Genomic DNA, 12,015 nt, shown 5'->3' on the forward strand with positions numbered 1-12,015 from the left:
CTGGCTTTTCTTAGCAAATAAGGTCATTCTGATTCGTGCATTATGTGAAGCGGAATTATGTTTTCCAGCTCCTGTCCCACAGCGACATCAGGCGGTGATTCCGCGTTGCATATTCGGTTCAGATGAGAATGAACCTCCATCGCTCGCAGCTGATTTTCAACATCGCATCCGTCTCATGATCGCTATTTACAACCGATCTGAGTGCTGAAAACGACACCGAGCGCGACATGGCCCGAGATAAAAAAGATAGAGACAGCTGGGGTGAGTTAGTTTTTTTTAATAATAATAAACAACAGCGAGACATGAAACATCCAATCAAACGCGTTATTGTGCGTTTCTGAAAATTACAAAAACGCTATTCCATAGACAGTGTTTGTGTATGTTTATGTTAAATAACACACAATCGTACATGTACATTCACAGGAGTTTTTCCCTTGCACAGTGATCCTATTCGGTCCGGACCACAGCCCTTGTTCCCTCGGTGTATGTGTGTGTCAGTGAGGACAGCTATTTAACTGTTTTAATTTATATTTTTATATTTTAAAAGAATGTAACATTTGCAGTAACATAAATGTAGGCATTCTTACAGAGCTCGTCAGTCTGCAATATCCATACGTATTTATTTCTATAAAGGCTAATTCATTGTAGTGTTTCCGGACTGATGCTTCTGTAACATTTGTTAGATCACATGTCAAAGATGTTAAAAGCAAAAATGTGGTGACTGTGAAGTGAATTTAGGTATATTGATGCCAGTGACCCATATATCAGAGCTACAGTATAGAGATCATACACACGAATATATTATGGTTTCTGCTCTAAACAGGCCCTATCAGGTGAACATGACCAGAGAGAGAGAGAGAGAGAGAGAGAGAGAGAGAGAGAGGGAGAGAGAGAGAGAGCGTGAGCATGTAGGTTATGTCATAAACTGTTTAAAAGGCTATTTTTATTGTCCTCAAGGGAAGATTCAGCATGTAGACAGGAGGCAGCATAAATACATAAATATCTCACCACACATTTTAACAATATTCCCCAGTTTTGCTTATTAAATAACCATGCCAGCAATTCAAATAAGTTTAAAACATTCAGTACAAGAATAGATTTATATTGCTTCGTGTTGTAAACAACTATTGCTATTTGATTAGAAAGAATGCTTTACAAATACATGTAGATGGGTTCTCCTAAAACATCCTGGTTCACATATTATTCATATAGGCCCGGTTTCACAGACAAGGTTTAGCTTAAGCCGGGACTATACCTTAGTTAAAGTATGATATTATAGGGGCGGTTTCCCAAACAGAGATTAGACTAGTCCGAGACTAAAATAAATGTAAGAGCTGTCCGGACTGAAAACAACTTGCGCTGACATATCTTTAAATACGTCAGTGCCCTTTGTTTTGCCTCAGGATGCACACAAGTAATGTTTTTTGTTAAGGCATGTTTCTACAAACTAGTTATATTTCCTAATAAAACTAAGGCCTAATCCTGGTTTAAGCTAATCTCGGAAACCACCCCTAGGTCACTTTCATTTTAGTCTGGGCGTAGGCTTAAGCCTTGTCTGTGAAACCGGCCAATAATTCTTAAAAGACAGTACTGTAGCCATTAAGCTACCACCACCCAAGCTGGTATGATGATTGACACTCAGTGAGTATCTTTACGTCAGGATGTCTCTGACATGAAACATGAGGACATCTAAACCAATAAAACATTGCTATGAGCCGCATTAGACTAGCTTTGATGATGACAGAGTTTAGATCATCATTCAGGCTCCATTAAAACTGTCTGCTGCATTAAGTCTTCCTAAACTATGACACCACCATTTCTCCCTAGAGATTGTTAGACTGGGAAGAGAGAGAGAGAGAAAGAGATCTGATTTGAGTCACTGCCTTGAGATCTTTACAATACTCTTCCAAAACACTTGTCATTAAATCCTAATAATAATGAGTTTAGAGATGTGATATATATCTGGCGTTTTTGCTTCATTCATTGTTAAAATTGCCACTTTGTAGGTGTGAGCAAAAATGTGCCGTTTTGGGTGTGTCCTTTAAAATGCAAATGAGCTGATCTCTGCACTAAATGACAGTTCAGTGGTTGGATAGTGCAGATTAATGGGGGGGGGGGTATTATCCCCTTCTGACATCACAAGGGGAGACAGATTTCAATTACCTATCTTTTCACATGCTTGGCAGAGAATGGTTTACCAAAACTAAGTTACTTCGTTGATCTTTTTCACACCTTCCAGATTGATAGAAGCACCGGGGACCCAACCACAGCACCTAAAGAGTAACCAAACCCCTGGTCAGGGCCTGACTCCACCCTCTGGCAATATTTAAAAAATGCAATAAAAGTGGGCAGACCCCAACGGATATAGAGGAGATAAACTGAGCTCGTACCAAGAGTGTGGTCGGATTGAACATCACCTGGTACCCAGAGACCATTGGTTTCTGAAGATAGTTTTTGAAGTTTAAAGTAGGCGGTGCCTGCCTTCGCCATCTTGGCCGCGCGTCATCACGCATCACTCGCAGATATCCGAAAATGGGTAAAAAGGCGTGACGTGGGTGAAGCTAAGGTGACTGGTTGCTGAAACCATGCCCGTCTAGCTCGATTCTAGTGACTGCAGTGGCTGTTCAACCGTCACTCAAGTGGCCACGCCCTTAAGTATGAAGAACTTTAAAGGTATAGCAGAAGATTTTCTTTTTCCTGGTGGAACATCTATATTATTGGTCATCCCAGATGTCAATCATTCTGATGATATGTTGACGTATTACCATCGTACGTGCTCGTCCCTAAGTTCGCTTTCTGCACATGCGCACTTTCACGTGTTTATGCGTGTTGTGCTACGGTTTCAACCATTCATTGAAGCTCGCGTTCTCACTGTGTTTTGTTCAAAATGTCTGAGGGTCGCAAGAGAAAAAGTGTCTACGAATTGTATGACAAGAAGAGAAAGGACTATGAAGAAAGAAACAATACCAGAGTGTTTATGGGAGACTATTTCACACGCTGGCGTGAGGTAATAGGACAGGTTGGGCTTCCCACGCAAAGTTTCTACTGGAAAGGTACATTTTGTCATGCTTTGGAGAAATCCATTTAAAATCACTGCTAGTAAAAATTGATGTAAGCTATGATTAGCGATGCTAGCCCTGGCACAAGTCACGAATCGCACAGACACGGTAAACATGCCGACAGCAACTTGTAAACAGAGCAAAGACATGCATGCTCTCTCTCTGTCTCATGCACGCTTTTAACAGGCGTTCACTCTCGGGAGGAGGTAGCGTGTGCATTTTTTTTAAAAATGTGGAGGGGCGGTTCTTTTAAATAATTTGGGAAAATCTTCCGCTATACCTTTAAGGCTTATTATAATTTAAACGGATGAGTTACAAAAAAATTCACCCCCCCCCAGTTGTCATGAAGGGCAAAATTAGCTATACAGACCAAAAACAATTATTGCACATTCTTTTCTACTGTAAAGTTGGCCATTTTAACATGGATGTCTATGGGAATTTACTCCCTTTTGGAGCCAGCCTCAAGCGGTCAGTCGATGAATTGCAGTTTAAATCACTTCCGTATTTCCTTCATCAGAGATCGGAAGGTTGCCCCTCGGTCATTCTGCAACATCCAATGGGAAAATTCAACTGCAGTAAGCACCATTCAACCTGAAGAGGGCGGCACTCAGACGTTTTACACCATATATTGTAGCATTGAAACACTTTATACCTAAACATCAAAAAAGTTACTCAAATCAATGAACAGCACTAATAAAGCCACATTCTTACAGATCATCAACTAAAAAAAGTTGGTTTAGGGATTAGTTACTCTTTAAACATGGAAAAAAACAGAGTTTCATATGTCCCCTTTAAGTGATTATGAAGCTAATGAAGGACATACTTACGCTTGAACGGTGTATGGCCATATTCACATCTAAATATTATTGTCACTCCTCTTCTGAACACCCTGAATCCCATATGGTACCTCCCAGGTGAAATAAAAGTCACTTCCATAGTGCTCTATTTTTTTCTGTGCTATTTAAAAAAGCCATGAATATGAACTAAAATGTGCTAAAATGTGTTTAAAAATGTATTCAGGTATCGCTTGTAGTAAATTTTTATGAAAGATGGGTTCAAGTTAAATACAAGTGTTAACTAAATACATTTTTTAATACAGAGATAGTATGTTAAAATCGCATTTGAGTTCATATTCATGGTGTCTCAAAACAGCAGTGGTGGCTCGCCACTGCTCATCCGAGGGGCGCTAATTCAAAATGAGTGTTCGGAGTGTCGAGTGTTGCTTGCGTTTTCAAAATATGTGTTTGTTGCATCATGTGAACCATGTGCATCACTTGCCTGCTGCGCACGCGCCAAAACCGTTTATAATAAAAGATGCTCACATTCAGAAAATACACGCAAGATACTCCCTTAACAGTAAACTCTGATTACGCATGAGATTATGCGAGTATCTGGCAAACGCGAGCGTCTCTTTTATCATAAACCCTTTAGATGAAGTAAAGAAACTACACATGACGGGCTACATACATGTTGTGACGAACTTCGCTTCGAGCCCCCTCGAAAAAAGAAGTCACCGGCCGCCACTGCAAAATAGCACAAATAAGTACATTTAGACAATCTTACGAATATCTTAAAAAGTACTAAAGAAGAATTTTTTTAGAATTAGAGCCCTTTAAGTACATTATGGAAGTGTACTACTTTGGTTATTTATAGGAGTGCATTCTGCAAATAATTTAACTTTTAAAAAATTCAGGTAGTTAATTATATACAAAGTACTTTAAACCAAAACTAGTTAATGTGGTGCACCAAAACAAAGTCACGTCTTCACTCATTTCCAAGTTTTATTGCCCTTGTCTTTTATACACGGTCAGAATATTTTTTTACAAAAATGGTCCCAAGCTCTCACTAAGGCAGTACCCTTTGAAAAGGTCCTAATATCTACTATTTAAGAACAGAATTGTTGGCATTTATGTACAATTGAAGTTCTAATATGCACTCTTTGGTACTAATATGTACCATTTAGGTATAAATAAAGCCCAACAGCTTTTAAAGCATAAATATTACATTGGCATTTCTACAGAATGCGTTTTACTAAATTTGCTGAAATAATTTATTGCTTACTGCTTAGTCTATTTTTCATCAGTTGTTATCAGCCTGAAGATTGCAGTTTCTGGAATGAGACCTGCATTCCGTACACAATTGGAACTTTAAGGATTCACTTCCGTGCTTGTCACTATCTTAATTTTAAGTTGTGTGTCTATATGCAGGGTCTTTCGTGGATAAGAATGTATATGACTGGAGCTCAGAGGAGGAGGAAACAGATGGGCGGGCACGACCAGTGCAGGTGTTGGTGGTGAAGGATGATCACACGTTTGAGCTGGATGAAGCAGCGCTCAGTAAGATCCTGCTTGCAGAAGAGGTCAGAGACAGGGAGGTGGTGGCCATCTCTGTAGCAGGAGCCTTTCGCAAGGGTAAATCCTTTCTCATGGATTTCATGCTGCGATACATGTATAGCCAGGTAAGACTGTCCGCCTGTTCATCTTCCTTTGTCAAAAGGTCCATATCTGTGTCTTTTAACACCCTCATTTATTTGTGTGTGTTCAGGCCAGTGAAAAGTGGCTGGGAGATCCTGACGAACCGCTGACAGGATTTTCTTGGAGAGGAGGATCAGAGAGGGAGACCACAGGAATTCAGATCTGGAGTGAGGTCTTCCTGGTGGACAAACCAGATGGTAGCAAGGTAACATAAGCAACTAACATTTCTGTATAAACATGCATATTGGGTAATTATATTTCAGTTCTCTACACTAAGCAATTTAGTGAGGATATCACCAGTAGTCATGCATTTCTTCTTTTCAACTATAGGTGGCAGTGTTGCTAATGGACACACAAGGGACCTTTGATAGCCAATCCACTCTCCGTGACTCGGCTACTGTATTTGCTCTCAGTACCATGATCAGCTCTATGCAGGTAGTAAATACACAACACATCCCAAAAACCTGTTATCCCAAAAATCCTCCATTCACCATGGTACAACATATAAAACCCTAGCATATTTTATAGTTAACATTTACATTTATGCATTTGGCAGGTGCTTTTATCCTTAACGACTTGCGGTGTATTCAGCCTATGCATTTTTTTGTATGTGTGGTCCTGTGGATTGAACCCATGACCTTTGCACTGCTAACGCAATGATCTACCAATTCAGCTACATAGATGCATATCTTCTTTTTTAGGTGTATAATATCTCTCAGAACGTTCAGGAAGATGATCTTCAGCACCTGCAGGTATGTAGTGGGTCCTTTCTTAATCGTCTCCATTTTATAAAGCAGTAAAAGCAGAGATTGTTTATTATGTTACTGTATTTCTACTTTATCAATTCAGTTTCAATGCATTGACAGATGCTTCGAGTACATCTGCACTTATGTTTCTGTTGATCTGTGTAGCTTTTCACCGAATATGGAAGACTGGCCATGGAAGAAACATGCCTCAAACCATTTCAGGTATTTGCAGTGTTATTTATTATAGTCAGCTTCTATTGTTTAGTTTTATTCTGTAATGTACAGGCAAACCCCCTTGGAGATTTTAAAAGGGGACAGATCATGAAAATCTGACATTTCCATGTTTAAGTGCTATAATTGGGTCCCCTGTGCTTCTACCAACCTTGAAAATGTGAAAAAGAACAACCCAGTTTAAAAAAAAGGTCATTAAAATATGGCTCCCCTTGTGATGTCAGAAGGGGATAATACTGCCCCTTAATCTGTACTATTCAACCACAGCACTGCCATTTAGTGCAGAGATCAGCTCATTTGCATTTTAAAGGACACACCCCAAAATGGCACATTTTGGACTCTCCTATAAAGTGACAATTTTAACATGCTATAATAAATTATCTATGTATTTTGAGCTAAAAACTTCACATAAGTATTCTAAAAAACACCAAAGATTTATTTGACATTTAAAAAAAGTGGTGAAATGTCCCCTTTAAGTAAATATTTCAATAATTTAATAGCACATTTGTATGTTTATATATTACAATATATATTTTTGTTATTTAGTGTTTTATTCAGATGTTTTATTTTAAAATGTATTTAATTGTAATTATTTTACAATTACAATATTTTTTCATCAACTCATGAACCCCCTGCAATTCTATCGCAAACCACTAGGGGTTCCTGAACCTGATGTACGTTATTCTTTATGAAGTCCTTATTGATAAATATGTGTTACTTATCATATCTGGTGTTATTTCAAAAGTCCTTGATCTTTCTCGTGCGGGACTGGAGTTTTCCATACGAGTTTCCCTATGGCCAGGAAGGAGGAATGAAGTTCCTGGAGAAAAGATTAAAGGTAAGCGGCTATAAACTATAACATAACGCAAATAATAATAAAAAAAAAAACAAACACGGCGCTAACACGTCTACTTCTACGCAGATCTCGGAGAACCAACATGAAGAGCTACAGAACGTGAGGAAACACATCCATTCCTGCTTCACCAACATCTACTGTTTCCTTATGCCACACCCAGGGCTTAAGGTGGCCACAAACCCACACTTTGATGGCAGATTGAGCCGTACGTTCACAGGCCCACACTAAACAACAGATTGTAGCTACAATGGAGGATACTTAAAAGTATAAATGTTTAAATTCATTATATTTGGTTTTCAATCAGTGTGATGTGTGTCTTTTAGAGGTCGATCAAGACTTCATCAATAATCTTCAGGTACTTGTGCCGTGGTTGCTGCGCCCTAAAAACCTGGACGTGAAAGAGATCAACGGAAGTAAAATCACTTGCCGTGGACTCGTCGAGTACTTCAAAGTAAGAACTGAACATGAAAATAGTTTAATTAGCAGATGGCTCCCCGCTGGATCCGCACCGGAGCTGCTGACTTAGGCGAGGATCTGATGCGGATCCGGCCCAGAGTTATCTGCTGTCTGGGTAACAAACTCTAGCATTGTGTTTACAAATTGCGCATGAGCATGCACCTCAACTAGCTTGAGTACTTCAAAGTAAGAGCTGAACATAAAAATAGTTTAGTTAGCAGACGGCTCCAGGCCGGATCCGCACCGGAGCTGCTGACTTAGGCAAGGATCCGGCCCAGAGTCATCTGCTGTCTAGGTTAACAAAACCCTAGCATTGTGTTTACAAATTGCGCATGAGCATGCACCTCAACTAGCTTTGTCCTTCACTTTTTCCTACAGTTTACATTTTTCTATCAGTCTTTGGCTATGCTTACACTGCATGCGGAAGTGGCCCAAATCTGACTTTTGCCCAAATGTGACCCATTTCTGATATCCTTATGACAGCACAAATCAGATTTTTTCAAATCAGACCAAGGCCACTTTCATATTTGGTCCTAAATCGAATACATATCTGATGTATTGCAATGCGACTTCAGTCTGAACAGCCATGTCGCATTTCATCCGACTTTTACGTAATTGAAATGCGACAGACATCACAATTCTGCGCTGAAGGAGGCGGGAAGATGACGTCACGTTGTCTTCTGCGCATATGGGTCACTTCAGGGCCATATATGGTTCACACGAGATTTAAGTGATAATGTGCAAAACAGTCAGATTTCTGAAAAAAGATCTGAACTGTGCTTTAAAGGTGCAGTGTGTAAATTTTAGCAGCATCTAGTGGTGAGGTTGCGAATAGCTACCAATGGCTCAGTCCACTGCTCACCCCTCGTTTTGAAACACATAGAGAAGCTATGCTAGCCGCCACCGGAAAAACATGTCATCGGCAGACACAACTTAGAAAAAAAGTTTGTCCGTTAGGGGCTTCTGTAGAAACATAGCGGCACAAAATGGCGACTTCCATGTAAGGGGACCCTCAGTGTATTTAGATAAAAATGTCTCATTTTAAGGTAATAAAAACATAACAGTTCATTATAAAAACCTCGGATAATATAGTTTTGTATATTATTTTGCATTTCTGTCAAGAGATCCTTCTAAAAAGTACACACTGCACCTTTAAGACCTTCAGTGTGAACTAAGCCTTGGATATTTGAATTAAGCAGCTGTTTATGATTATAGGCATATATCAAAATTTACCAGGGGGAGGAGCTGCCACACCCAAAATCCATGTTACAGGTATGACCCCTTTACCAAATACATTTCACATCTCAGTTGGGATCCACTGCGTGACATTGTTATGCTGTGCGTATGTGTGTACAGGCCACAGCAGAAGCGAATAATTTGGCCGCAGTGGCTGCCGCTAAAGATCTCTACAACAGGAAAATGGAGGAGGTGAGTGTGAATTCGTCTCATCCATATCTGCTTGTGTTTTTTAGTTCTTACATCCACTTTCTCTTCATCAGATGAGTGGAGGAGATCGCCCATTCCTTGCACCAAGCGTGCTGCAGGCGCGTCACCTGGAAATCCGGGAGGAAGCGTTGACGGTATTCCGTACGGTGAAGAAAATGGGCGGGGAAGAGTTCAGCCGGCGTTACCTGCTGCAGCTGGAAGCGGAGATCGACGAGCTGTTCGTGCAGTACATCAAACACAACGACTCCAAAAACATCTTTCATGCGGCACGCACGCCCGCGACGCTGTTCGTGGTCATCTTCGTAATGTACGTGGCCGCAGGGATCACCGGGTTTGTGGGGGTCGACGTCATCGCAAGCATCTGCAACATGGTGCTGGGCTTCGCGCTCATCACTTTGTGCACCTGGGCTTACATCCGCTACTCAGGAGAATACAGAGAACTGGGTGCGGTCATCGACCAGGTGGCCGGAGCTCTGTGGGATCAGGTACAGCTGACTTCCACCTCTAATGCATTTCTATATGCAAATATTTTGTTGTCATTTACAAGGTTTTCCTTTTTTTGTGTGTTGTAGGGAAGCACAAATGAGGTGAGGGTTTAATCTGCACAAACTTTAACATACATCAAGAAAGTTATTTTTCGGATTGAAGATTTCAGTAATGTGAACTTAACCTTGCTCTCTCTCTCTCTCAGGCTCTGTATAAGCTGTACAGTGTAGCAGCAAACCACAGGCAGTTGTATAACCACGCTTTCCCCGGACACCAAACCGCCCAACAGCCTGAAGAGAACAAGAAACACAACTGACTGCATGCCATTTCACACAGGCGCACTGTGGACAGTGACAGTGGAGCGTACAGTCAGAGAGAGAAAGAGACGGGCGACGATGCGGTACTGCTACGAATGCAGCATATAGCCAAAAACACTCACCACAACATCACCCTGCATTCAAGCTCAGACCCACAGACGCCAGAGGTCAAAACACTGCACATCAGAATCCAACTTCGCCTGGAATGCCTTGAGTGATTCGGTTTGAACCTGCTGTAGAAATTCACTGTATTAGTTTTTTTTGGCATTCATGTCTGGATCATTTCACGGTCCGTTCAGTGTAAATAATACTGTTTCTCTCTCTGACATACACGTGAAAGAAGTCTGTTCTTATTTTGTAATGGATGTCGTATGTTCAGTGCTATTTATAAGGGAATAAAATACTACATGTTTAAAAATACAGTATGGTGTTATTGGTATCTTCCGCTGTACTGAAAGAAAAGAATGTGTGAAGACTCGTGTGACATAGGGTTCCAGTAATAGTGCTTCCGGACAGTTATTTAGGCATGCCTGTAAGACTGTATACAAATAAACACATTTCAGGGTTCCCACGGGTCATGGAAATTTTGGAATATCATGAAATTTTAAAAAGTCCATTCCAGACATTGAAAGTCAGCGAATGTTTGTATTTTTTCATGGAATTTTTGAAATATCATGGAATTTTAACCCTGGAGAACCTAAGAACCCTTTTTTATCAATTAACATTGGCAAAATTTGACCCATGGGTTCTCCAGGTTTAAAAAGTCTATTCCAGACGTTGAAAGTCAGGGAATTGTTTTATTTTTTGTCATGGAATTTCTGGAAAATCATGAAATTTTAAAAAGTCTTACATACATTGAAAGTCAGGGAATTTTTTTCATGGAATTGGAATATCGTGAAATTTTAAAAAGTTTATTCCAGACATTGAAAGTCATGGAATTTTTGGAATATCATGAAATTTTAAAAAGTCCATTCCAGACATTGAAAGTCAGGGAATTTTTATATTTTTCCTTGGAATTTTTGGAATACATGACATTTTAACCCTGGAGAACCAAAGAACCCTTCTCTTAGCATCAATTAACTTCGGCCAAATTTGACCTGTGGGTTCTCCAGGGTTAAAAAGTCTTCCAGACGTTGAAAGTCAGGAAATTGTTTTATTTTTTTGTCATGGAATTTTTTGAATATCATGAAATTTTAACCCTGGAGAACCCAAGAACCCTTCTCTTAGCATCAATTTACATTGGCCAAATTTGACCTGTGGGTTCTCCAGGGTTAAAAAGTCTATAGACATTGAAAGTCAGGGAATTGTTTTATTTTTTGTCATGGAATTTCTGGAAAATCATGAAATTTTAAAAAGTCTTACATACATTGAAAGTCAGGGAATTTTTTTCATGGAATTGGAATATCGTGAAATTTTAAAAAGTTTATTCCAGACATTGAAAGTCATGGAATTTTTGGAATATCATGAAATTTTAAAAAGTCCATTCTAGACATTGAAAGTCAGGGAATTTTTTTTTTTGCATGGACTTTTTGGAATATCATGAAATTTTAACCCTGTAGAACCCAAGAACCCTTCTCTTAGCATCAATTTACATTGGCCAAATTTGACCTGTGGGTTCTCCAGGGTTAAAAAGTCTATAGACGTTGAAAGTCAGGGAATTGTTTTATTTTTTGTCATGGAATTTCTGGAAAATCATGAAATTTTAAAAAGTCTTACATACATTGAAAGTCAGGGAATTTTTTTCATGGAATTGGAATATCGTGAAATTTTAAAAAGTTTATTCCAGACATTGAAAGTCATGGAATTTTTGGAATATCATGAAATTTTAAAAAGTCCATTCCAGACATTGAAAGTCAGCGAATGTTTGTATTTTTTCATGGAATTTTTGGAATATCATGGAATTTTAACCCTGGAGAACCCAAGAACCCTTCTCTTAGCATCAAT

The 12,015-nt window shown here is 39.5% G+C and overlaps 1 protein-coding gene across 1 annotated transcript; it reads left to right on the forward strand.

The window, feature by feature from the left end:
- Positions 1 to 47: 47 nt before the first annotated feature.
- Positions 48 to 10,491, forward strand: atl1 (atlastin GTPase 1). Its single transcript, XM_055170448.2, has 14 exons — positions 48 to 261; positions 5,267 to 5,517; positions 5,604 to 5,738; positions 5,864 to 5,968; positions 6,235 to 6,285; positions 6,445 to 6,501; positions 7,256 to 7,348; positions 7,433 to 7,571; positions 7,690 to 7,817; positions 9,038 to 9,094; positions 9,179 to 9,250; positions 9,322 to 9,753; positions 9,841 to 9,855; positions 9,960 to 10,491. The coding sequence occupies exons 1-14, from the start codon at positions 228 to 230 to the stop codon at positions 10,068 to 10,070; spliced, it is 1,680 nt and encodes a 559-aa protein (XP_055026423.2). The 5' UTR covers positions 48 to 227; the 3' UTR covers positions 10,071 to 10,491.
- The last annotated feature ends 1,524 nt before the right edge of the window (positions 10,492 to 12,015 follow it).

This window comes from Misgurnus anguillicaudatus, chromosome 11, assembly GCF_027580225.2.
Source record: "Misgurnus anguillicaudatus chromosome 11, ASM2758022v2, whole genome shotgun sequence".
In the NCBI taxonomy this organism is placed as follows: domain Eukaryota; kingdom Metazoa; phylum Chordata; class Actinopteri; order Cypriniformes; family Cobitidae; genus Misgurnus; species Misgurnus anguillicaudatus.